General features: G+C 49.6%; 1 protein-coding gene across 4 annotated transcripts in view; it reads right to left on the reverse strand.

The window, feature by feature from the left end:
* Positions 1-27,752, reverse strand: part of PIWIL4 (piwi like RNA-mediated gene silencing 4) — a 733,536-nt gene that overhangs the window by 115,801 nt on the left and 589,983 nt on the right. For all 4 annotated transcript variants that reach the window (XM_063951459.1, XM_063951461.1, XM_063951460.1 and 1 more), the window contains 2 exons: positions 1,909-2,109; positions 1,725-1,828 (listed from right to left, as the gene is read on the reverse strand). In XM_063951459.1, coding sequence (XP_063807529.1) covers positions 1,725-1,828; positions 1,909-2,109 — 305 coding nt within the window. The remainder of the gene's footprint in view (positions 1-1,724; positions 1,829-1,908; positions 2,110-27,752) is intronic.

A 27,752-nucleotide genomic window follows, 5' to 3' on the forward strand; every position in this document is an offset into this window, starting at 1 on the left:
GCCGTATAACACCAGCAAGTGAGCTCAGGAAATAGGTCACTTTGGGGTTGACATATCAAGCAGTGAAAAGAGTGGATAAGTAGACAAGTGGAACGGCTTCAACCTATCATTTTATAGAATGTACTTGATAAATGCTACTCCTCCACTGGTCCACTTCTGCTCTTTTCACTTCTTCATACACCAATCTCTTTAAGTTAAGGCACCTCCAGGGAGGATTAGTGTGTGGGGGAGGGAGGGTTGTTTAGGCTGCCGGGGATGAGGGTGGGGATGTGTGTTAGGTTTAGGCACCACCAGGGAGGATTAGGGTTAGCTGCGGGGTTGGAGGGTTAGGCTACGGGAAAAGAGGGTCAGGGAGCTATTGAGGGAGGGTAAGTATACTTACCTACCCCCTGTCGGGATTCTCTCCATTGAGATGCATCCTGACCGCCGGTAAAGCGTATCACATACCATTGCAGCGATCATTCATCCTGACCTGTTCAGATTCTAAGGGGTAAATGCAACAGGCCGCAATCTGAAGGCATCAGCGACTTTCCGGCGAGTCTGAGCGCTGTTTTAAAGGGACAATCATTTAACAGGCAAAAGCAGATAGGTAATGCATGGGTCATCTGTGACAGCAAAGATTCCGAGCTCCCCCACAGAACCAACATTTCCTCCACATCTACCCATGTCATCCATACAGCTCTTCAGAGAGACATGCATAAGTCTGTATGGATCTGGAACCTCCAGAGAACTTTTGAGGCTGATTCTGAGCTGTACACATCTGCAGCTGCTCTAATGTACATCCATGGCACTCTACTGTACTTACTTTCACATGTAAATGCCAGAATCCTCGCCGCTGAAAGTGGAAGCCTGGCCTGCCCAATGGGGCTCTGCTAGCTTAGCCACCACTAATAGTTTTTCTACCTGCATCAGCCCCATATTAGGCGCAAAAGATCCGTCAGAAACAGGTTTTCCAGCTCAGCCCGCATGCTGCAATGACGCATGGAAGCTGAATTACCCGCCCACAATGTTCCCACTAAATGGGCTGTTGCCTGGGAACGCATGTTTGCCGCCTTGTTTCTCACGCAGAAATGCCCATTTCCCAGAAAGTACAGTTCATTAATAGACAGATCAATCCGTTTGCTGGAGTGATCTCCATCAGTGTAAGCTTGGCCTGGCGCATGCGCAGTCGTCGTTTTATTTCACGCATGCACACTACGTTGAGTTCTGCAAGAAATGCCCGCTTTACCATTTGTGCCCGGCTCACAATCAGCCCTTTTGAGGAGGCAATTGATCTAGTGTCTGGGGAAATGTATGTAGCAGTAAGGAGGATGGGGGAATGGATAGAGCCAGCATGGAGGAGCTCTGGGCAATGGGGTAATCGCTCCACTAGGTGGTGTTTTTGGACAGTGGGGGATCTCTCTACTATGCATCTTCCATTAATCACTATGGGGAAGATGTATCAAGCATAGGAGAGACATAAGGTGGAGGGACCCATGTACTAAGATAAAGGGACCTATGTTCTAAGCCTTGGAGAGAGATAAACTGCAAACCAATCAGCTCCCGTCTTTTTTCAAACACAGCCCATAACATGGCAGTTAGGAGCTGATTGGCTGGCACTTTATCTCTCTCCAAGGCCTGATAAATCCCTCCTATATATCAGTCCCAGGCTAAGGCTACATTATATACCGAGGAACACAGAGCTGCAGCCAGGTTAGGGGAACCACTGAAATGACCCCACTTACTTTGTGAGCCTAGAATTGGTGCTGGCCACAAACCCAACGACTGAATGAGATTTATTCAGCGCGTCTTTGTTGACATCAATCCCGATCACCATGAGCGACTTGAGCTGTGAAGGCATGACAGAGATCATTACAATGAGAACTCATTTCTGTGTGTGCCGTCTACAGGGAAGGAGGCGAAACTCACGGGAATCTCCACGGACCACAGCTCTCCTCCTATCTTACAGATCATCTGCATGGTGATCTTGTTAGCCACACTCATCAGCATGTGCTGCTTGCTTAGCGTGCGGGACTGCACACACTGGCTGGGAACCGGTAACTCCACCGTCAGGAACTTCTTTATGCAATCATAGTTATCCTTTGAATTGAAAGGCAGGATGCAGAACACCTGAGCAGGGGAAGAGAACACCACAACATTCATATCAGCAGCTGTTACAGCTATGAAATGACCGCCTCACCTTCAACCACGTGTATCAATAATGCAAATGTTTTTGAAAATCTCCAGTAATAAAGATATGAGAGAAGGCTATGCTTCTTGGGGGTGATTTTTTTTTCTATGCACACCTAACTTCCTGTCTCTAAAGGAAGTCCCCATACATCCAGCCGCCGTTTTCCCAATTGGTGGCCTTTGATGATCGGAATCCGTCAGCTAATCAGGTAAAGTCTTCATGTCATAAATCCCCGATTCGCCAATTCAGACCATTTCTTGGTCTTGCTCGGGGAATCAAGACCTTTAAACCTGTTGAATATTACCGATTCCCCGGCTTTGAGGGAATGAGAAATTGCGACAATCACCGATTTATGGTGTCTATTAACTCCACTTCTGCTAAGGATAAGTGGGACTGTAGGGGTTCAAATCGGGGAGAAGCTACAAATCCTCAGTTACAGTTATATAAGAAAAATGGTACGCATTAACGGTTAGATTTACTAACGCTTCAAAAAATGAAAAGTGGTGCTGTTTCCAACAGCAACCAGATTCTATAATTTTCTATGATGCACTAGAGCAATGATAGCTAGAATCTGATTGGTCACACCACTTTTCACTTTTAGAAGCTTTAGGAAATTTATCGTCAACATCCTGGCACCCACATGCTCAGGTGTACCCCTCAAGATGGCTGCCATGTTTGATCATCAGAGAGCACCCATGCACTGCAGATATCACTATGAATTCCAGGAATGGGGGGAATACTTCAGCCATAGTGGCACCCACACATCAAAGAGGGGAAAAACTAGTGCAGCTGAGGGAACGTGCAGGGAACTTCTGTGTGAGGAACGGCAGTACTCTCTTTCAGACAAAGTAGTAGTCAAGAAAGTGTTTGGAAATCCAGAGATGGGGGAGAGGGTTCTAATGCCCATATAACCCCCATCCTGGCACCAATAAACATAGGGTTTCCATTATCTGATGTGAAAGGTGATCTCTTTATCAAAATGGTATGACTGGTTGGGCTACCATATTATTGCTACACATTTTAGGCATTTGATTCAAACACATAAAAAACATATATTTTTTTTTAGAAAAAAGGCATTATTATAAAGCACAGATGTTATTCTGCTATGCCTAGAATCCAATGTTAGATAAACCGTGTATTATTTGTTATTGTAAATGATAATTATAGCAATAATAAAGGCGTATTTGGGGATGTGTCCCTATCCATTTTGCATTTCCAAGGGGCGTGCTAGACTTGGAATGAGCATACCCTTACTTACATACTTTCCTACCACTGTTCTGTCTCTCCAGGCAAATCTAATATACGTACATACCTGGGAATGTGCCCACATCTAAATGTAAGAGTTTGCTCAGTCTAGGCTTGCTCTTCCCTGTACGTCCTAGTTTCACCTTTGTAACTGGGAATTCAACAGGGCATGGGGTTAAGCAAGGTAAAACACACTGCAGACCTCGTGCCCAAGTTTGAATTACCGCAGATATGCGCGCAGCCAATACCTGCGATATTCAATAAAAATAAAAAAGGTTGCAGGGTTTTCAGCTGTTAAAACGTTGTGATAAAATAAAATAGGATTTTAATTACCTACCGGTAAATCCTTTTCTCTTAGTCCGTAGGGGATACTGGGAATCCATTTAGTACCATGGGATATACATGGGTCCACTTGGAGCCATGGGCACTATAGAAGTTTAACAACGTGTGCTGGCTTCTCCCTCTATGCCCCTCCTACCAGACTAAGTCTAGGAAACTGTGCCCGAGGAAACGGACATACTTTGAGAGAAGGATATAGATAAGGAAAGTGGTGAGATTTTGAACCAGCACAACCAGAACAAGAGGAAAGCCATGCTAACCCAACTTGAAAAGCGGAACAGCAACAGCTGAACCAAGCAACAGTAGTTAAACAAGTAACCGTACAGGAAGAACGAAGCACCGGGCAGGCGCCCAGTATCCCCTACGGACTACGAGAAAATGATTTACCGGTAGGTAATTAAAATCCTATTTTCTCTTACATCCTAGTGGATACTGGGAATCCATTTAGTACCATGGGGAAGTACCAAAGCTCCCAAACCTGGTGGGAGAGTGCTGAGGTTCCTGCAGAACTGACTGACCAAACTGAAGGTCCTCAGAGGCCAAGGTATCGAACTTGTAAAACTTGGCAAACGTGGGCGTGGCCACGGCGGCAGAGGACTAGGCAGCAGGATCGAGGAGCTCCCTGGATAATTAATCCTGTAACAATCCTGGGGCCCCGATCCTGCTCTCCTCTGGACTGTTCTCCTGCCTGGCGGTGCTGGGGAGGCGGTGGTGCGTGTGTGCGAGCACTCCCGGCTCGCGTCGGCGGCCGCCCGGACTCCGGGCCTAGGCCGCAGCTCAGTCCCCGGCCTCGATTTTGAAGCTCCGCCGGGCGCGTGCGCGCGCACGCGATAGAGCGCCCGAGGCGGACACGGCGTCCAGCGGCACCGGAAAGGAGCGGCACCCCACTCCTGCACCCCCAGGGCCACATCCATAAGCCATCCTGATCCCCTGAAGGCTGGTGCAGTGAGGGAAGAGGGGGAAATCCTTGTGCTGGGCGGCCATTTTACCTGCAGCTCCCTGAGGTACTGAACACAGCAAGGTGCAGTGTGGGTGAAGACTGCACTGGGCTGGAGGATTGGATACTGTCCCAGCTGCCCTGCCTCCTACTGCTTATACTGCTGGAATATCACACACTGGACATATTTATTTATACCATTGGACCCCCCAGGTCCCCCTTCTCCCTTCATTATAACATCTGGCTATCCCAGTGCCTGGCGTGCTGCTGATACTGCATTTACCATCCACTGTTATACCTTTGACACTGAACAACGGGACTCTCATTACTGCTGGACCCCCACAAGATGGTGAGGGGCGGCCAGAGTGCGGCCGCGGCTAAATTGGAGAAGTTTGCCCGACAGCCTGCATCTCAGTCGACGCAGTCATCTCCTAAGCCCTCCCCCCCTGCCAGAATGGATCCATCGGCTGGGGCCGACTCGGGGGCGAATACGCAGCCGTCTGCTCCCTCCATCCAGCAGGTCCTGGAGGCCATAGCGGCCAGCGAGCAACGCCTATCGGACAAGATGGAGAAGGTGCAGTGTGATTTATCACTGCTACGACAGGACGTCCAACGAGTACGGGAGAGGGTGGGCGAAACTGAGACAAGGGTCTCCAACCTGGAAGACCTCAGCGGCCCTCTGCAACAATCGGTGTCTGCAGTTACACAGCAAGTCACAACGATGCAAGCCAAACTCCTGGACATGGAGGGCAGACTCCGCAGAAACAACGTGAGGTTCGTAGGCCTCCCCGAAAAAGAAGAAGGGGCACACCCCGAGGATTTCCTGGAATCCTGGTTAAAAGAGGCATACGGTGCTGAATCCTTTACTTCTCAGTTTGCAGTGGAGCGGGCCCACCGCATGCCCTTCCGGCCTTTACCACCAGGCGCCCCACCACGAACTTTTATAGCAAAATTCCTGCACTACAAGGACCGGGACTCCGTCCTGCGCCTGGGACGCGTGAAGGGTCCCCTGATCCGGAATGGAATCCGGGTGTCGGCATTTCCGGACTTTGCAGCGGACGTCCAAAAAGACCGAGCACAGTTTTTCCCCATAAAGCGACGCCTTCGTGACCTGAATATATCCTATTCAATGCTGTTTCCCTCCAGATTGCGTGTGGTGGCGGACGGGGAGACTAAATTCTTCAGCTCGCCCAGGGAAGCGGCTTCCTGGTTGGACAGATATGCTCCGGGGGCACGCCAGCTGGCTCCAGACTGACATCGGGTCGCCTTCCTCTATGAGCCTACAACTCGCAAGTATAAGTCCAGGGAGCTTCCTCTCGTTTAGTGGTACTGGACTTTGCTGAGAAGTGTTATAAACGTATAAACACATAAGGGTTTAAGTATTGGGGTTGTTTGATCTGTACGCCTAGTACAGTGTTGCCGTAGGCTTTGGGTTCTCCAGGGCTAGAGTTCGGTTAGGGATTTAGGTATGCCACAGTTCGGGGAGGTATACGGGGAGGGGGGATGCCGGGGGGCCGCTGTTGGCCCCCCAGTAGTTTTTCTGTTTTATGTTTTGAATTTACGAAGCCTATATACTAGTCATTCGGAGGGTGTGGTGGGGTCGCACTGTTTTCAGGGGTTTGGCTCGAGGTCCGGGGCCGGTGGACGGCGCGATTGTGCGAGCAAGGAGCCGGGGGGATGGGTGGTCGATAGGAGTGTTGCGCCCCAGCTGATGACTTGGCTGACATGCCTCCCTTAAAAATCTTGGCGTGGAATGTCCGGGGCATTAACAACAAAGTAAAGCGATCCTTAGTGTTTAAGATGATCAAGAAATATTGCCCGGATATTATCTGTTTAAGCGAAACCCATTTGGAGGGAAATAGGCTGTTGTCGCTCCGCAGGCCTTGGGTGGGCTGGGCATATCATTCCTCGCACTCCTCATATTCCCGAGGGGTGTCGGTAATGATAAAGAGGACTGTACAGTTTGAGATGATCAGAGTAAATACAGATCCACATGGTAGATACGTGTTCATAGAATGTAAATTGTTCTCACGTAATTTTTTCCTGTTGTCCGTGTATGTTCCCCCCCCGTTTTCATATGATGTCCTGCAAAAGGCCGCCTTATTTGTTGCCTCCTCCCCACACACCCCTGTTATCTGCTTGGGGGACTTCAACGCTGTGTTGGATGCCTCCTTAGACAGATGGAGGGCTCCCCGGGATCAAGGGACGGGGGGCGGCTCAACCTCATCGGGATCTAAATTCGCAGATTTTCTAGACGGTATGCAGTGGGTAGACGTCTGGAGAATTCGGAATCCTAGTCTTAGGCAATACTCCTGTTATTCGGGTACACATGGCTCTTTTTCTAGAATCGACCTGGCCCTGGTCTCGCCTGGGCTTTTGCCTGGCGTGACAGATGTCCGTTACGAGGCACGGGGGGTGTCTGATCACTCGCCCCTGGTGCTCTCAATAGATGGGGAATGTCAGAGGGGACAGTCATATTGGCGGCTACACCCTTCTTGGCTGGCCCAGCTGGGCGAATGCCCGGAGTTGGTGTCCACATGGGAGGGATTTTTTGCAGATAATGTGGGATCGGCCCCGGCCCCGGTTGTTTGGGACGCGTTCAAGGCGTATTTGCGAGGTACAATGATCGGCAAAATTGCAGCCTGCAAGGTGGCTAGAAGGGCGATGGAAAGACAGCTTGAGACTGAGTGTAGGGATCTGGAGATGCGTTACCTGACTGAGGGTACTCCTGAGCTGAAGGCCCGCTGGCTTGCGGCTCAGGAGGCCTGGCTGGCTCACCTTTCAGATATAAATGCACGTTCCCTTTTGTTTAGGGCCACTAACATATATATGCAGGCGGACAGACCAGGTAGCCTGATGGCCCACTTAGTGCACTACGATCGACCTGGGACCACGATAGCGCAAATGCTTGACTCAGGCGGCTCCATGGTGGATGCCACCCCTGACATCGCACAGATGTTCCTCGGCTACTTCAGAGAGGTATACGATAGTAGACTGACATGCTCCACGGAGGAACTAGACCTGTACCTGACAAACATTCCCCTTTCTAAACTCTCCCCTGAGGCCAGGGACGCACTGGACGCACCTCTGACCCTGGAAGAGGTGGTGGCGGCGGTAGAGGTGTCTCCTAGCGGTAAATCCCCGGGTAGTGACGGTATTCCCACGGAACTATATAAACAGTACATTGAGTTCTTTGGTCCCCGGCTGCTTGACACGTACGTTAAAATGACTGCCACTAACAGCCTTCCTCCCTCAATGTCCGAGGCGATCCTTATAATGCTTCCAAAGCCTGGTAAGGACCCCAGGTTGTTGGACTCCTACAGGCCGATCTCCCTCATCCCCACTGACGCCAAGATCCTGGCGAAAATTCTTGCGGTCCGACTCAACCTAGTAATTGAATCTATAATTCATCCGGATCAAACCGGCTTCATGCCTGGGAAATCCACATCCATTAACTTGCGCAGGCTATACACCATTTTGCAGGCCCCTCGCGACTTCCCCTCGGACGCGGCTGTAGTCTCACTGGATGCAGCCAAGGCATTCGACAGCGTTGAATGGCCTTACCTGTGGGGAGTCATGAGGAACATGGGCTTCGGCCCAAACTTTATTCAATGGATCAAATTACTATACCAGAATCCACGCGCCAGGGTCTTGGTGAACGGCTACATTTCCTCCTCCTTCCCTTTGACACGGGGCACCAGACAGGGATGCCCCCTCTCTCCTGCCCTGTTTGCCATAGCCATAGAGCCCCTCGCTTGCCTGATCAGATCGCACCCGGACATTGGGGGAATAGGTACCGGCTCCTGCACTGACAAGATAGCCCTTTATGCGGATGACTTGTTGTTATTCCTTCAAGACTACGCAGTAGAGATGCCCACTGTGCTGCGGGTCATTGAGACATTCGGTGGGTATTCGGGTCTCCGCATAAACTGGACTAAATCATTCATTATGCCCATTATAGGCTCCCTCCCTCAGGTTCCGAAAATATCCCTGCCGTTGTGCTGGACAGTCCAGTTTAAGTACCTCGGAATTCTAATTACAAACGACCCATCAGACTTTGTGCCCTTAAACCTCGATCCTCTAGTACAGACAGTAGCGCGCAAATCGAGAGCTTGGGGTAAGCTACCACTGACAATGACGGGCAGGGTCGGCCTTATTAAAATGGTAGTCTTGCCTAAACTATTGTATGTTCTACTACAGTCCCCTGTATTCCTTTTTCCAGCCTTCTTCAGGAAATTAAATAGCGTCCTGTCCTCCTTTATATGGGCCAATAAAAGAGCTAGAATAAAATTAACCACCCTCACCAGACAAAAAAGGGACGGCGGTCTGGCCTTGCCCCACTTCCAACTATATTATTATGCTGCTCAGCTATCACATATCAGTATGTGGCTTCGGGAGGGGGGGGGGGGGGGCTGGGCTGGGCGTTCCTTCAATGCTATTACCCGGACCTTTCCCCGGCACAGGTCCTGGTGGGGGAAAACCCTTCTAGATTTTTACCTCCTATTGTCTTTCAGGCGATGAGAATATGGCTAGCATTGAAGGGCCTACTCGGGTATAAAGGCATGGACCCTGATACTCCCCTATGGCACTCCACAATGCTTAATGAACTGAGGTCCCTAGAGGGCGGGGAGGTATGGGCTCCGTATTCGATAGACTCGCTGTCCCAATTATATAGTGACGGTTCATTGAAATCATTTCACCAATTAAAGGAGGAGTTTGGACTCCCGAACTCTTACTTCTACAGATTTTTACAGCTCAGGCGCGCCTTGCAGGCGCAATTTGGAGATTCCCCCCCGGCGCTCCTCCCCTTTCCCATCAAAACATTTCTACATTCACTGGGTCGAGTCAAGGTGATTTCCTTCACCTACTCATACCTTCTTCAAACAATACATGCAGACCCGCTCTCGAATCTTCGGGAGAACTGGGAGTGTGACTTGGGTCCCATAGACGGGGAAGACTGGGAGGGCGCTTTGGGCAATCCGAGCCAGGTCACCAAATCGCTGCGGTTTCAGCAGATACAGCTTTTCATCCTGCATAGATCATACATGACACCGAGCAGGCTGGCCAGATTCAGGTCTGATGGTGTTGATGTTTGTCCCAAGTGCGGGGCTGCCGGAGGCACATTCTGGCACCTCATATGGGAATGCCCGTTGCTGCAGGTGTTCTGGGCTGGGGTCAGGTCGATTCTGGAACATACGGGAACACAGAGGGGAATGCTGACTCCGAGATTTTGCATTCTGGGGGTGGGTGACTCGGATTCTGGGTCCCGATGGGAAAGCATGTATGCCCGCAGCGTATGCGCACTTGCAAAAGTGTGTATCGCGCGGACATGGATGGCCCCCAGCCCTCCCACAATACCTGCTCTTAAAAGTTTGGTCAATGATACCCTATTAAAAGAACGATATGTATATATGAAATATAATGCCCTTACCAGATACGAGAAGATTTGGTCTCCTTGGATCACTTCCACATACTCCTCCCTTGCCCTTCAAATGTAGCGGGCACTGGCCATTGATGCGGAAGCGCTGTTTGGGCCCCGGGGCGTTGGGCCGAACCTTTTACCTCTCCTAACGCAGTTGCTTAATCATTTAGCTGTCGCACCACACCATGTACACATTAGTTTGACTAGGCTTGAGTTTGTTTTAGAGGGTTAGTTCGGGGGTAGTGGGGTTGTGGGCTATATACGGCTCACTAGACGGGGTAATTACACATAAGGTGGGGGGAGAAAACATAGAAAATGTTAAGTATGTGAACCATGACTTGGCTACAGACTACAAACAATATGCATACTGCGGGAAGACCGCACGGAAATGGTAACATGGGGAATATCATTCGTACATGTATACTATCATAAAGTTAATATGAATGACTGAATACTGTGATTATCCACTATGACCAGTAACGTATTCTGAAATGTCTGTATCTCTAATTTTGTGGTGAATAAAAAATTACTCTATTTGAAAAAATAAAACTTGGCAAACGTGTTCCAACCTGACCAAGTAGCTGCTCGGCAGTGCTGTTATGTGGAGACACCCCGGGCAGCCGCCCCCAAGATGAACCCACCGACCTAGTCGAGTGGGCCTTTGATTTTGGAATCGGCAAGCCTGCCGTGGAATAAGCATGCTGGATAGTGAGCCTGAACCAGCGAGCAATTGACTGCTTTGAAGCAGGACACCCAATCTTGTTGGGATCATAAAGGACAAACAGTGCGTCCGACTTCCTGTGACGAGAGGTTCTCTTCACATATAATTTCAAAGCCCTCACAACATCCAAGGACTTTGAGGTAATCGAGGTAATAGGTTGGTTGATATGAAAAGCCGACACAACCTTTGGAAGAAATTGCTGAAGCGTTCAGAGCTCAGAGCTCAGCTCTATCCTCATGGAAAATCAAGTAGGTTGTTGGCATGATATAGAACGAACAGCAAGTCGGATTTCCTGTGACGAGCATTTACATTTACTTTCAAAGCCCTTGCAACGTCCAAGGACTTTGATGTTGCAGAGGTGTCAGTAACAACCGGGGCCACAATTGGCTCGTTGATGTGAAACGCCAACACCACCGTAGGAAGGAATTGCTGACGAGTCCTGAGTTCAGCTCTGTCCTCATGGAAAATCAAGTAGGGGCTCTTTTGAGACAACGCCCCCAGCTCCGACACACGTCTTGCTGAAGCCAAGGCCAACAGCATGACGGTCTTCCACGTAAGATACTTTACGTCTACCTCCTGTAACTGTTCAAACCAGTCCGATTGGAGGAATGTCAGAACCAAATTGAGATCCCAAGGTGCCGTGGGAGGCACAAAGGGAGGTTGGATGTGAAGAACACCTTTCAAGAATGTCTGGACCTCAGGGAGAGAAGCCAATTGTTTCTAAAAGAAAACAGACAAGGCCGAAATCTGGACTTTTATGGAGCCTAGGCATAGGCCCACATCAACTCCCGACTGCAGAAAAAGCAGGAAACGTCCCAGATTAAATTCCACCATAGAATATCTTCTGCTCTCACACCAAGAGACATATTTTTTCCAGATACGATGGTAATGTTTTGATGTTACCCCCTTCCTGGCTTGGATCATAGTCGGGATAACCTTGTCAGGAATCCCTCTACTGGCTAGAATCAGCCGTTCAACTTCCATGCCGTCAAACGTAGCCGTGGTAAGTCTTGATAGACGAATGGGCCCTGTTGCAGAAGATCCTCTCGAAGAGGCAGAGGCCACGGATCTTCGATTAGCATCTCGAGAAGATCAGAAGATCCGCATACCAGGCCCTTTGCAGCCAGTCCAGAGCAATGAGAATTGCTTGATCTCTTTCCCTTTTTATTCTTTTCAGAACTTTTGGGAGTAGAGGAATGGGAGTAAACACGTACACCAGCTGGTAGACCCACGGAGTTGTCAGGGCGTCGACCGCTACAGCTTGTTGGTCCCTCGACCTGGAACAATACCGCTTGAGCTTCTTGTTGAGTCGAGAGGCCATCATGTCGATTTGTGGATAGCCCCACCAACGTGTCAGCCACTGGAATACCTCCGGGTGGAAGCCCCATACCCCGGTTGCAGGTGTCGCTGAGGAAGTCTGCTTCCCAGTTGTCTGCTCCCGGAATGAAGATCGCCGACAATGCCACGCCGTGTTTTTCTGTCCAGAGGAGAATTCTTGATACCTCTGACATTGCGGCTCTGCTTTTCGTTCCGCCCTGTCGGTTGATGTAAGATGATGGGTTGATTCTGAAGAAGAGATGAGGCCTGCAGAAGGGTGTTGTAGATAGCCTTGAGTTCAAGGATGTTGATTGGAAGAATGATTTCCTGACTTGACCATCTTCCTTGAAACTGCACCCCACCCTCTGAGGCTTGTGTCTGTGGTTAGCAGAATCCAATTCTGAATCCTGAACCTTCGACCCTCCACTAGGTGAGAGGTTTGTAGCCACCACAGGAGGGAGATCCTGGCTTTTGGCGACAGACGAATCCGCTGATGCATGTGAAGATGCGATCTGCACCATTTGTCCAACAGATCCAGCTGGAAGCCCCTCACTTGAAATCTTCCGTACTGAATTGCTTCGTAAGAAGCCACCATTTCCCCCACAAGGCGGATACACAGATGTACTGAGATTCGGGTCGGCTTCAAGACAGCCCAAACCATTGACTGGATTACCATTGCCTTTTCCAAGGGAAGGAACACTCTCTGAGACTCTGTGTCCAGTATCATTCCCAGGAAATGAAGCTTCTGCATGGTTCTAGGTGAGATTTTGGTAGGTTCAGAATCCACCCATGAGCCAGGAGTAATCTGGTCGGGAGACTAATGTTCTCCAACAACTGCTCCCTGGACGCAGCCTTTAGCAGAAGATTGTCCAGGTAAGGAATTACATTTACTCCCTGTCTGCAGAGTAACATCACCATCTCTGCCATCACTTTGGTGAACACCCTCGGTGCCGTGGAGAGACCAAACGGCAGGGCCTGAAACTGGTAGTACAGTCCTGCAGTGCAAACCGTAGATAAGCCTGATGAGGCGGCCAGATTGGAATGTGAAGGTATGCATCCCTGACATCCAGATATGCTAGGAAATTCCCCTTTTCCAGTCCAGAGATCACCACTCTCAGAGACTCCATTTTGAACTTGAGCATAGGGGTTGAATGACTTGAGAATCAGTCTTACTGAACTGTCCGGTTTCGGAACTACAGTACAAACAAGCTGGAATAGTATCCCTTGTTTTGTAGATGAGGTGGAACTGGAACAATGACCTGGCCCTGTAACAGTTTTTGAATAGCTTCTTGCAAGGTTACTCTTGCTTCTTGTGAAACTGGTAAGCCTGATTTGAAGAATCTGTGAGGAGGGAGATCCTGGAACTCCAGCCTGTAGCCCTGGGATATAAGGTCTATGACCCAGGGATCCTGGCAAGATCTTGTCCAGGTGTGACTGAAAAATTGTAACCGGCCTCCCACCTGCCTGTCTTCCAGGCATCGCGGTCCACTGTCATGCGGAAAGTTTTGAGGAGGCAGAGCCTGAGCTCTGTTCCTGTGAACTAGCAGTCGCTGGTTTGCGTGGTTTATCTCTAGCACCTCTGGCGGCGGTAGAAGAACCTCTGGCTTTGCCCCTAAACTTGGCAGTCCGAAAGGACTGTAAGTTGGGTCCTGAGTAGTCCTTCCTTGCTGGCGGAGCTGCAGAAGCTAGATAAGTGGACTTACCCGCAGTAGCTCCAGAGGTCCACTTGTCGAGTTTGTCGCCAAATAAGGCCTCACCTGTGAAACCTTTTATTGGAATCCGCGTCAGCAGTCCACTGACATAGCCATAATCCCCTGTGTGCCGACACTGCCATAGCTGTAGTGGGTGCATTAAACAAACCTATCTCTTTAATGGCTTCCACCATAAAGTTTGCAGAGTCTTGTATGTGCTGCAGGAGTAACACAATTTCTCTGACGTCCTAAGTGGATGCTGGGGACTCCGTCAGGACCATGGGGAATAGCGGCTCCGCAGGAGACAGGGCACAAAAGTAAAAGCTTTAGGATCAGGTGGTGTGCACTGGCTCCTCCCCCTATGACCCTCCTCCAAGCCTCAGTTAGATCTTTGTGCCCGGCCGAGAAGGGTGCAATCTAGGTGGCTCTCCTAAAGAGCTGCTTAGAGTAAAAGTTTTGTTAGGTTTTTTATTTTCAGTGAGTCCTGCTGGCAACAGGCTCACTGCATCGAGGGACTTAGGGGAGAAGGAGTGAACTCACCTGCGTGCAGGATGGATTGGCTTCTTAGGCTACTGGACACTAGCTCCAGAGGGACGATCACAGGTACAGCCTGGATGGGTCACCGGAGCCGCGCCGCCGACCCCCTTGCAGATGCTGAAGAGAGAAGAGGTCCAGAAATCGGCGGCTGAAGACTTCCCAGTCTTCTTAAGGTAGCGCACAGCACTGCAGCTGTGCGCCATTGCTCTCAGCACACTTCACACCAACGGTCACTGAGGGTGCAGGGCGCTTGGGGGGGCACCCTGGGCAGCAATGAAAGTACCTATGCTGGCTAAAAATACATCACATATAGCCCCTGGGGCTATATGGATGTATTTAACCCCTGCCAGGTTGTCAGAAAAACGGGAGAAGAAGCCCGCCGAAAAGGGGGCGGGGCCTATTCTCCTCAGCACACAGCGCCATTTTCCCTCACAGAACTGCTGGTGGGAAGGCTCCCAGGCTCTCCCCTGCACTGCACTACAGAAACAGGGTTAAAACAGAGAGGGGGGGCATTTTTGTGGCGATATTATTACATATTAAGATGCTATAAGGGAAAACACTTATATAAGGTTGTCCCTGTAAAATTATAGCGTTTTGGTGTGTGCTGGCAAACTCTCCCTCTGTCTCCCCAAAGGGCTAGTGGGGTCCTGTCCTCTATCAGAGCATTCCCTGTGTGTGTGCTGTGTGTCGGTACGTGTGTGTCGACATGTATGAGGACGATGTTGGTGAGGAGACGGAGCAATTGCCTGTAATGGTGATGTCACTCTCTAGGGAGTCGACACCGGAATGGATGGCTTATTTAGGGAATTACGTGATAATGTCAACAAGCTGCAAGGTCGGTTGACGACATGAGACGGCCGGCAAACCAATTAGTACCTGTCCAGGCGTCTCAAACACCGTCAGGGGCTTTAAAACGCCCATTACCTCAGTCGGTCGACACAGACACAGACACTGACTCCAGTGTCGACGGTGAAGAAACAAACGTATTTTCCATTGGGGCCACACGTTACATGTTAAGGGCAATGAAGGAGGTGTTACATATTTCTGATACTACAAGTACCACAAAAAAGGGTATTATGTGGGGTGTGAAAAAACTGCCTGTAGTTTTTCCTGAATCAGATAAATTAATTGAAGTGTGTGATGATGCGTGGGTTTCCCCCGATAGAAAATTAAAGGCGCTCACACGCTTATCAAAACAAGTGGCGTTACCGTCTCCAGATACGGCCGCCCTCAAGGAGCCAGCTAATAGGAGGCTGGAAAATATCCTAAAAAGTATATACACACATACTGGTGTTATACTGCGACCAGCGATCGCCTCAGCCTGGATGTGCAGCGCTGGGGTGGCTTGGTCGGATTCCCTGACTGAAAATATTGATACCCTTGACAGGGACAGTATTTTATTGACTATAGAGCATTTCTATATATACGAGATGCACAGAGGGATATTTGCACTCTGGCATCATGAGTAAGTGCGATGTCCATGTCTGCCAGAAGATGTTTATGGACACGACAGTGGTCAGGTGATGCAGATTCCAAACGGCACATGGAAGTATTGCCGTATAAAGGGGAGGAGTTATTTGGGGTCGGTCCATCGGACCTGGTGGCCACGGCAACAGCTGGAAAATCCACCTTTTTACCCCAAGTCACATCTCAGCAGAAAAAGACACCGTCTTTTCAGCCTCAGTCCTTTCGTCCCCATAAGGGCAAGCGGGCAAAAGGCCAGTCATATCTGCCCAGGGGTAGAGGAACGGAAGAAGACTGCAGCAGGCAGCCCCTTCCCAGGAACAGAAGCCCTCCACCGCTTCTGCCAAGTCCTCAGCATGACGCTGGGGCCGTACAAGCGGACTCAGGTGCGGTGGGGGGGGGTCGTCTCAAGAGTTTCAGCGCGCAGTGGGCTCACTCGCAAGTGGACCCCTGGATCCTACAAGTAGTATCCCAGGGGTACAGATTGGAAATTCGAGACGTCTCCCCCTCGCAGGTTCCTGAAATCTGCTTTACCAACGTCTCCCTCCGACAGGGAGGCATTATTGGAAACAATTCACCCAGCAGGTGATAATCAAAGTACCCCTCCTACAACAAGGAAAAGGGTATTATTCCACACTATTTGTGGTACTGAAGCCAGACGGCTCGGTGAGATCTATTCTAAATCTGAAATCTTTGAACACTTACATACAAAGGTTCAAATCAAGATGGAGTCACTCAGAGCAGTGATAGCGAACCAGGAAGAAGGGGACTATATGGTGTCCCTGGACATCAAGGATGCTTACCTCCATGTCCCAAATTGCCCTTCTCACCAAGGGTACCTCAGGTTCGTGGTACAGAACTGTCACTATCAGTTTCAGACGCTGCCGTTTGGATTGTCCACGGCACCCCGGGTCTTTACCAAGGTAATGGCCGAAATGATGATTCTTCTTCAAAGAAAAGGCGTCTTAATTATCCCTTACTTGGACGATCTCCTGATAAGGGCAAGGTCCAGAGAACAGTTGGAGGTCGGAGTAGCACTATCTCAAGTAGTTCTACGACAGCACGGGTGGATTCTAAATATTCCAAAATCGCAGCTGATTCCGACGACACGTCTGCTGTTACTAGGGATGATTCTGGACACAGTCCAGAAAAAGGTGTTTCTCCCGGAGGAGAAAGCCTGGGAGTTATCCGAGCTAGTTAGGAACCTCCTAGAACCAGGCCAAGTGTCAGTACATCAATGCACAAGAGTCCTGGGAAAAATGGTGGCTTCTTACGAAGCGATTCCATTCGGCAGATTTCACTAAAGAATTTTTCAGTGGGATCTGCTGGACGAATGGTCCGGATCGCATCTTCAGATGCATCAGCGGATAATCCTGTCTCCAAGGACAAGGGTGTCTCTTCTGTGGTGGCTGCAGAGTGCTCATCTACTAGAGGGCAGCAGATTCGGCATTCAGGACTGGGTCCTGGTGACCACGGATGCCAGCCTGAGAGGCTGGGGAGCAGTCACACAGGAAAGAAATTTCCAAGGAGTGTGGTCAAGTCTGGAGACTTCTCTCCACATAAATATACTGGAGCTAAGGGCAATTTACAATGCTCTGAGCCTAGGAAGACCTCTGCTTCAAAGTCAACCGGTGCTGATCCAGTCGGACAACATCACGGCAGTCGCCCACGTAAACAGACAGGGCGGCACAAGAAGCAGGAGGGCAATGGCAGCAAGGATTCTTCGCTGGGCGAAAAATCATGTGATAACACTGTTAGCGGTGTTCATTCCGGGAGTGGACAACTGGGAAGCAGACTTCCTCAGCAGGCACGACCTCCACCCGGGAGAGTGGAGACTTCATCTGGAAGTCTTCCAAATGATTGTGAACCGTTGGGAAAGACCAAAGGTGGACATGATGGCGTCCCGTCTGAACAAAAAACTGGACAGGTATTGCGCCAGGTCAAGAGACCCTCAGGCAATAGCTGGGACGCTCTGGTAACACCGTGGGTGTACCAGTCGGTGTATGTGTTCCCTCCTCTGCCTCTCATACCCAAGGTACTGAGAATTATAAGAAGGAGAGGAGTAAGAACTATACTCGTGGCTCCGGATTGGCCAAGAAGGACTTGGTACCCGGAACTTCAAGAGATACTAAGAAGGGACTTGCTTCAGCAAGGATCATGTCTGTTCCAAGACTTACCGCGGCTGCGTTTGACGGCATGGCGGTTGAACGCCGGATCCTAAGGGAAAAAGGCATTCCGGAAGAGGTCATCCCTACCCTGGTCAGAGCCAGGAAGGAGGTGACCACACAACATTATCACCGCATTTGGCGAAGATATGTTGCATGGTGTGAGGCCAGGAAGGCCCCCACGGAGGAATTTCAACTCGGTCGATTCCTACATTTCCTGCAAACAGGAGTGTCTATGTGCCTCAAATTGGGGTCCATTAAGGTTCAAATTTCGGCCCTGTCGAATTTCTTCCAGAAAGAATTGGCTTCAGTTCTTGAAGTCCAGAAGTTTGTCAAGGGAGTACTGCATATACAACCCCCTTTTGTGCCTCCAGTGGCACTGTGGGATCTCAACGTAGTTCTGGGATTCCTCAAATCACATTGGTTTAAACTGCTCAAATCTGTGGATTTGAAATATCTCACATGGAAAGTGACCATGCTGTTGGCCCTGGCCTCGGCCAGGCGAGTGTCAGAATTGGCGGCTTTGTCTCACAAAAGCCCATATCTGATTGTCCATTCGGACAGGGAAGAGCTGCGGACTCGTCCCCAGTTTCTCCCTAAGGTGGTGTCAGCGTTTCACCTGAACCAGCTTATTGTGGTACCTGCGGATACTAGGGACTTGGAGGACTCCAAGTTGCTAGATGTTGTCAGGGCCCTGAAAATATAGGTTTCCAGGACGGCTGGAGTCAGGAAAACTGACTTGCTGTTATCCTGTATGCACCCAACAAACTGGGTGCTCTTGCTTCTAAGCAGACGATTGCTAGTTGGATGTGTAGTACAATTCAGCTTGCACATTCTGTGGCAGGCCTGCCACAGCCAAAATATGTAAATGCCCATTCCACAAGGAAGGTGGGCTCATCTTGGGCGGCTGCCCGAGGGGTCTCGGCTTTACAACTTTGCCGAGCTGCTACTTGGTCAGGGGCACACCCTGGCTGAGGAGGATCTGGAGTTCTCTCACTCGGTGCTGCAGAGTCATCCGCACTCTCCCGCCCGTTTGGGAGCTTTGGTATAATCCCCATGGTCCTGACGGAGTCCCCAGCATCCACTTAGGACGTCAGAGAAAATAAGAATTTACTTACCGATAATTCTATTTCTCGTAGTCCGTAGTGGATGCTGGGCGCCCATCCCAAGTGCGGATTGTCTGCAATACTTGTACATAGTTATTGTTACAAAAATCGGGTTATTATTGTTGTGAGCCATCTTTTCAGAGGCTCCGCTGTTATCATGCTGTTAACTGGGTTCAGATCACAGGTTGTACAGTGTGATTGGTGTGGCTGGTATGAGTCTTACCCGGGATTCAAAATCCTTCCTTATTGTGTACGCTCGTCCGGGCACAGTATCCTAACTGAGGCTTGGAGGAGGGTCATAGGGGGAGGAGCCAGTGCACACCACCTGATCCTAAAGCTTTTACTTTTGTGCCCTGTCTCCTGCGGAGCCGCTATTCCCCATGGTCCTGACGGAGTCCCCAGCATCCACTACGGACTACGAGAAATAGAATTATCGGTAAGTAAATTCTTATTTTCCTCTTGAAGTAAGGTGTCTAACCCCTCAATTAAATTAACAGACCATTTAGCAATGGCTCTAGTAATCCACCCCCATGTTATAGTGGGTCTTTGGGCCACCCCTGCAGCTGTATACACAGATTTGAGTGTAGTCTCAATTTTACGATCAGCTGTATCCTTTAGGGAGGCTGCACCAGGAACAGGTAGTGGAGACTGATGTATCCACTACCCGTGGATTTTCCCATTATTTCCTATCCTCAGGAGGAAAAGGAAAAGCTGATAATAAACGCCTAGGAATTTGAAATTTCTTGTCTGGATTAACCCACGGTTCTTCAAACAGGGTATTTAGTTCCTTTGATACGGCTAAGGATTTGTTTCTTTATATTAAAGTAAGATTCCTCACACTCCTCTGTCACCTTATCAGGGATATTTAGGACTTCTCTGATAGAATCTATGAGAGCTTCTACACCTTGAGACAGATTACCCTCCCTTACCTCTATTTCTGACCCTTCATTATCAGAGTCAGAATGCGGGACATGGGCCAAAGTACGTTTTTGCAGATAAATGGTAGAGGACTGAGACGCTGGTCTGAGTCCTTTTGCATAAACTCAGCCATAGACTGTCTTAAGTATTGCGTCTCTTTCTCATAACGAGATAATTTAGTAGAGATGGTGGAGATCATCCCCATAATGGTGTCCAGCCATGCTGGCTCCGCCCCACTAGCCTGAGAAGGGATACTACACTGAGTACATACTAGGGACCCCCCTGGAGAAGAGGAACACTATGCTTTATTTGAAATACACTCATAGCCTGACATACTGCAGCAGTGACAGCACACACTTTGGAAAAGGTTAAATGCACAATTAACTCACAAAGAGCCCTTCCCTTCCTGAGAGACACAGAGAGAGGATAGAACCAGCACACGGTGCCCTTATCGCTAAAGCCAAGCTTAGCCGGGTCACAGACTAAGTACAGTACCTAGATTGAGGACATAGTTCACTAGTATATAGCTCCCCCCTGCTATGACCCCCTGGTACCGCTGCGGTAATCTGGAGGCCCTCAGGAGGAGTTGCGTGTCCCTGCAGTCAGCATCTGTGTAGCTGCAGTAGGGTAAAATGGCGCCTGTGAGCTGCTGGATCCGTTCAGAGTGAAGCCCCGTCCCTTCAATGGCGCGCAGTCATCCCGCTCTTCTTTATACTGGACTATATGTGTCTGAGTGCATAAAATGGAGTAAGCCCCTTTTTAAGCCTGTATTGCCAGTCTGGGTACTGTGTACAAAACAGTGTACTAAGGGGGTCATTCAGACCCGATCGCACGCTACCGGTTTTTGCATCCGTGCGATCAGGTCTGAACAGCGCATGCATGCGGGCCACAATGCGCAGGCGAGTCGCTGGCCAGCAACGGCCGTCGCCGTGCAGCGTTGAAAAGAACGAAGAAAGCATTCGCAGCAGCAAACGCAATAAGATTGACATTAAGAGGCCATCCGGGGGTGTGAACTCACCATTTTCTGGGAGTGTCGAGGAAAATTCAAGCGTGCCCGGCCGTTTCCAGGGAGGGATCCTGACAGCTCCAGAAAGGATCATCGCAGCGGCTGAGTAAGTCTTAAGCTGTGCAGAGTCTGCACAAGCGAACGCACCACTGCAAAGGTATTACCCCCTCCCCTGTAGGCGGCGATTACCTGGTTGCAGCAGTGCAAAAAATAACCTGCGTGCGACCAGGTCTGAATTAGGCCCTATGTCTGGAGATTAATTCCGCCCCGTGTAGAAGCCGTGCGTCTCTGTACCCTTATGCCGCCATAATGGCCGGCGACTCGCTAACCGGGACGCCGGCTTAGTACTCACCACTATTCTTTCTTCTGGCTCTGTTAGGGGTGGCGGCGTGCTGCGGGAATGTACGCTCGCCGTGGTGAGACTTGCGAATAGTTCCCTCAGGAGCTAGCGTCCTGTCAACGAGGAACGGGACCATTAACCCTTAGTGGGGTAGGTCCATTCCCCCCCCCACCCCCAAGTACCACGAAACAGGCAGGCTGGTGCCTACCAGTCCTGCCTGAAAATAACAAACTTAAAATAAATGCAGAAAACTCTTCAGGAGCTTCCAGAGATGTGATCGGCTCATTCGTGGCACATTTTCTATACTGAATCTGGTAGGAGGGGCATAGAGGGAGGAGCCAGCACATGTTGTCAAACTTCTATAGTGCCCATGGCTCCAAGTGGACCTGTCTATACCTCATGGTACTAAATGGATTCCCAGTATCCCCTAGGACGTAAGAGAAAAAAAGACACCTCTCCGGTGGTCTCCCTTCCATCTTTGCACTGGGGAGGGGGCTGCTAGGATGGAAGGTGGCTGCTGGGAGATGTAGTTCTCCTGATGGCTGCCTCTGGTGGGGATAACATTCACATGGGGGTTAACACACACACACACTTACATACACCCACGTAGACCTCATGAATACCACTTTCACATGGCAATCACGGGTCACACCTGGGAATTGTACACGGGTCCTTCCCGAGTGCGACCCACCGTGAGACCCCTTTCAGCAATATGCCGGGTTGGGTTGCCACTGGGGGCAGAAGCGGAGGCTGCATTGGCGTCATCAAGGGTGGAGGCGGTGCTTGGAGATGAGATCATCTCCACGCCGCCTCCTCCATACTGTGAACGGGTTCTGGATCACATCGACCCGGGTTCCCCATTCACACCACAACGCACAGGCACCCAGGAATTCAGGACATACCCCTTTCACATTGCACATCAACCCGTGTCGACTCGGCAATTTACCGTGCGGTGTGAAAGGGATAATACTCACGCTTGCTACAGGAGTCCGGACCCTGATGCTGGAGAAGACACCGCTTCAGAAGTTGAGTAATAACTGACTTCCAATTGCTTAATTAGTTCTTGCAGGGGGTGCCAGAACAAGTCCCGGTAATTTTTACTAAAAATAAAAACTTCAACCCTGTGTCCCTTATGGAGTGTAGAATAAAATCAGACATACTCTGGGGGTGTGCGTGAAAAAAGACAGGCAGATTATTATAGAAATCACAGTGTCTCATGTTCTCTCTTCTAATTGAATAGCAAATCAAGCACCGCTGTTTTATTCGCCAGCAACCAAATTCCCCTGTAGGCGTGAGGGATTCTAGCCAACAATACTCAGAAATCTAGATACAGACTTATAAATACACATTTTTTTTTTTTTTACATATTTCCAATACTAAACTAAACAACCAATCAAGCAATCAATCACCTCAACCAACTTCTTATTTATATAAAAAGAAGCCAGGGCAGGTGAGAGCATTGCTGAAGCTTAACCTTTCTTGAAATAGGTTCAATAATAAAAAGAAATAATGCAATGCAACAGTTGCAGAAAGAAGTTGTCAAATAATTTAAGAATGGAAACTGTACTGCTACTTTTTTATACACGTAACATCATATCCTGAGGCAGTCTGAGCCAGAGGAGGAAAGGGGAAGAGTGCAAGAGGGAGGAGTCAGAGAAGGAGCTGCAGCAGTGCATTGTGGGTAATGTCCCAGATGCCTCCACCTCCCTGACAATACTGCTCGGCAAAACTAACAGATGCCAATATTAAGAGTTTGGAGGTTCAATTTGTATGGGTGGGAGAAAGCAACAGAGTGCTGCAGTGCTCACTCTTATTAGTCATACTGCGTATATGCCTTCATAGACACTAAAAAAGTGCTTGTTAGAATAAAAAAAACGTGATAAAAGGTTACTCATTGTTAATTGGGGCCGAAAGGGAAAAAATAAGATTTTAAACCTACCGGTAAATCTTTTTCTCCTAGTCCGTAGAGGATGCTGAGGACTCCGTAAGGACCATGGGGAACAGACGGGCTCCGCAGGAGACATGGGCACTAAAAAGAACTTTAGATATGGGTGTGCACTGGCTCCTCCCTCTATGCCCCTCCTCCAGACCTGTTAGAGAAACTGTGCCCAGAGGAGACGGACAGTACGAGGATAGGATTTTTGTTAATCTAAGGGCAAGATTCATACCAGCCCACACCATCCACACCGTATAACATGGAATATACGAACTAGTTAACAGCATGAAACAAAACAGTATCAGCCCGAGACTGATCAAACTGTAACATAACCCTTAAGTAAGCAAAAACTATATACAAGTCTTGCAGTTGTAGTACGCACTGGGACGGGCGCCCAGAATCCTCTACGGACTAGGAGAAAAAGATTTACAGGTAGGTTTAAAATCTTATTTTCTCTTACGTCCTAGAGGATGCTGGGGACTCCGTAAGGACCATGGGGATTATACCAAAGCTCCAAAACGGGCGGGAGAGCGCGGATGACTCTGCAGCACCGATTGAGCAAACATGAGGTCCTCATTAGCCAGGGTATCAAACTTGTAGAACTTCGCAAAGGTGTTTGAACCCGACCAAGTAGCAGCTCGGCACAGCTGTAACGCCGAGACACCTCGGGCAGCCGCCCAAGAAGAGCCCACCTCCGACACTCGCCTTGCCGATGCCAAGGCCAACAACATGACCACTTTCCAAGTGAAATATTTAAAATCCGCCGTTTTAAGTGGTTCAAACCAGTGAGACTTAAGGAACTGCAACACCACGTTAAGGTCCCAGGGTGCCACTGGAGGTACAAAAGGAGGCTGGATATGCAGCACTCCCTTCACAAAAGTCTGGATTTCTTGGAGAAGCCAATTCCTTCTGAAAGAAAATAGATAGGGCCGAAATCTGAACCTTAATGGAGCCTAATTTTAGGCCCAAATTCACTCCCGTCTGTAGGAAGTGAAGGAAACGGCCCAAATGGAATTCTTCCGGAGGAGCATTCCTGGACTCACACCAAGATATGTACTTTCGCTATATACGGTGATAATGTTTCGCTGTCACGTCTTTCCTAGCCTTTATCAGAGTAGGAATGACCTCATCCGGAATGCCATTTTCCGCTAGGATCTGGCGTTCAACCGCCATGCCGTCAAACGCAGCCGCGGTAAGTCTTGGAACAGACAGGGCCCCTGTTGTAACAGGTCCTCTCTGAGAGGAAGAGGCCACGGATCTTCTGTGAGATCCGGATACCAGGCCCCTCGCTGCCAATCTGGAACAATGAGAATTGTCTGTACTCCTCTTCGTCTTATGCTGAGGAAGTCTGCTTCCCAGTTGTCCACTCCTGGAATGAAGACTGCTGTCAGGGCGCTTACATGATTTTCCGCCCAGCGAAGAATCCTGGTGGCTTCTGCCATTGCCACTTTGCTCTTTGTTCCGCCTTGGCGGTGTACATGCGCCACTGCGGTGATGTTGTCTGACTGGATCAGAACCGGTAGGTCGCAAAGCAAATTTTCTGCTTGTCGAAGGGCGTTGTATATGGCCCTCAACTCCAGTACGTTGATGTGAAGACAAGCCTCCTGGTTTGACCAGAGACCCTGGGAGTTTCTTCCCTGTGTGACTGCACCCCAACCTCGGAGGCTCGCGTCCGTGGTTACCAGAACCCAGTCCTGAATGCCGAACCTGCGACCCTCCAGAAGGTGAGCACTCTGCAGCCACCACAGGAGAGACACCCTGGCCCTGGGGGACAGGGTGATCATCTGATGAAACTGTAAATGTGACCCGGACCACTGGTCCAGAAGGTCCCATTGAAAAGTTCTCTCATGGAACCTGCCGAATGGAATGGCCTCGTAAGTCGCCACCATCTTTCCCAGAACTCGAGTGCAGTGATGCACCGACACCCTTTTTGGCTTCAATAGGTCCCTGACCAAAGACATGAGTTCTTGGGCCTTTTCCATCGGAAGATAAACCCTTTTCTGGTCTGTATCCAGAATCATGCCTAAGAAAGGCAAACGAGTCGTTGGAATCAACTGTGACTTCGGGATATTGAGAATCCAGCCGTGTTGTTGCAACACCTTCAGGGAGAGTGATACGCTGTTCAGCAACTGTTCTCTCGATCTCGCTTTTATTAGGAGACCGTCCAAGTACGGGATAATTGTGACACCCTGCTTGCGCAGGAGCACCATCATTTCCGCCATTACCTTGGTGAAAATCCTCGGGGCCGTGGAAAGCCCAAACGGCAACATCTGAAATTGGTAATGACAATCCTGTACAGCAAACCTCAGGAACGCCTGATGAGGCGGATATATGGGGACATAAAGGTATGCATCCTTTATGTCCAGGGACACCATATAATCCCCCCCTTCCAGGCTGGCGATGACCGCTCTGAGCGACTCCATCTTGAACTTGAACCTTTTTAAGTATAGGTTTAATGATTTAAAATTTAAAATGGGCCTGACCGAACCGTCCGGTTTCGGGACTACAAACAGGGTTGAGTAATACCCCATCCCCTGCTGCAGTAGGGGGACTTTGACCACCACTTGTTGAAGACACAATTTTTGAATTGCATTTAACACTATCTCCCTCTCTGGGGGAGAAGCCGGTAGGGCCGATTTGAAAAACCGGCGAGGAGGCACCTCTTCGAATTCCAGCTTGTAACCCTGGGAAATAATTTCTATTGCCCAGGGATCCACCTGTGAGTGAACCCAGACGTGGCTGAAAAGTCGAAGACGTGCCCCCACTGGGGCGGACTCCCTCAGCGGAGCCCCAGCGTCATGCGGTGGATTTTGTAGAGGCCGGGGAGGACTTCTGCTCCTGGGAACTAGCTGTGGCTGGCAGCTTTTTCCCCTTGCCCTTACCTCTGGCAAGAAAGGAAGATCCCCGCGCTCTCTTGGGTTTATGCGACCAAAAGGACTGCATCTGATAATGCGGCGTTTTCTTAGGCTGTGAGGAAACATAAGGCAAAAAAGTTGATTTACCAGCCGTAGCCGTGGAAACTAGGTCCGTGAGACCTTGCCCAAACAATTCCTCACCCTTGTAAGGTAAAACCTCCATATGCCTCTTCGAGTCGGTATCGCCCGTCCATTGTCGGGTCCATAGGGCTCGTCTAGCCGAAATCGACATAGCGTTGGCTCTGGAACCCAGTAGGCCAATGTCTCTCTGAGCATCTCTCATATATAGGACAGCATCTTTAATATGACCCAGGGTCAAAAAAATGGTTTCCTTATCCAGCGTATCTATATCAGCAGATAAGTTATCTCTCCACGCTGCTACAGCGCTACAAACCCAAGCCGACGCTACCGCCGGTCTGAGTAAGGTACCAGTATGTGTGTAAATAGACTTCAAGGTAGTCTGCTGCCTGCGATCCACCGGATCCTTGAGGGTTGCTGTATCTTGAGATGGCAGCGCTACCTTTTTGGATAAGCGTGTCAACGCTTTGTCCACCCTCGGAGAGGATTCCCACCGTATCCTGTCCTTAGTCGGGAAAGGATACGCCATAAGAATCCTTTTGGGAATCTGCAGTTTTTTGTCTGGAGTTTCCCAAGCCTTTTCAAATAATGCGTTCAGCTCATGACATGGAGGAAAGGTTACCTCAGGTTTCTTTTCTTTAAACATGTGGACCCTCGTGTTAGGGACAGAGGGTTCATCTGTGATATGCAACACCTCTTTTATAGCAATAATCATATAATGAATACTTTTAGCCAATTTTGGCTGCAACTTTGCATTATCGTAGACGACACTGGAGTCAGAATCCGTGTCGGTATCAGTGTCTACTATTTGGGATAGTGGGCGCTTTTGAGACCCAGAAGGTCCCTGTGACATACTGTAGTGAAAGGCAGGGCTAAACTCCCTGTACATTCCCTGGACTCAGCTTTGTCCAACCTTTTGTGCAATAAATTCACATTTGCATTTAAAACATTCCACATATCCAACCAGTCAGGTGTCGGCGTTGCCGACGAAGACACCACACTCATTTGCTCCACCTCCTCCCTAGAAGAGCCTTCCGCTTCAGACATGCCGACACACGCGTACCGACACACCACACACTCAGGGAATTCTCTATCTGGAGACAGTTCCCCCACAAGGCCCTTTGGAGAGACAGAGAGAGAGTATACCAGCACACACCCAGCGCTAATGACCCAGGAAAAAAAAAAAATTACCCAGATAGCGCTTTTATCACAAATATATATAACACTGCGCCAAATTATGTGCCCCCCCCCCCTTCTTTCAAACCCTCTGTCACCGTGTTCAGCAGGGGAGAGTCCGGGGAGCCAGCTTCTCAGCGGTGTGCTGTGGAGAAAATGGCGCTGGTGAGTGCTGAGGATTAAGCTCCGCCCCCTCAGCGGCGGGCTTCGGTCCCGCTTGATTACTTTGAAAAACTGGCGGGGGATCTCAGATATACCGTGCAAAGCCC

This window comes from Pseudophryne corroboree, chromosome 2, assembly GCF_028390025.1.
Source record: "Pseudophryne corroboree isolate aPseCor3 chromosome 2, aPseCor3.hap2, whole genome shotgun sequence".
NCBI lineage: Eukaryota > Metazoa > Chordata > Amphibia > Anura > Myobatrachidae > Pseudophryne > Pseudophryne corroboree.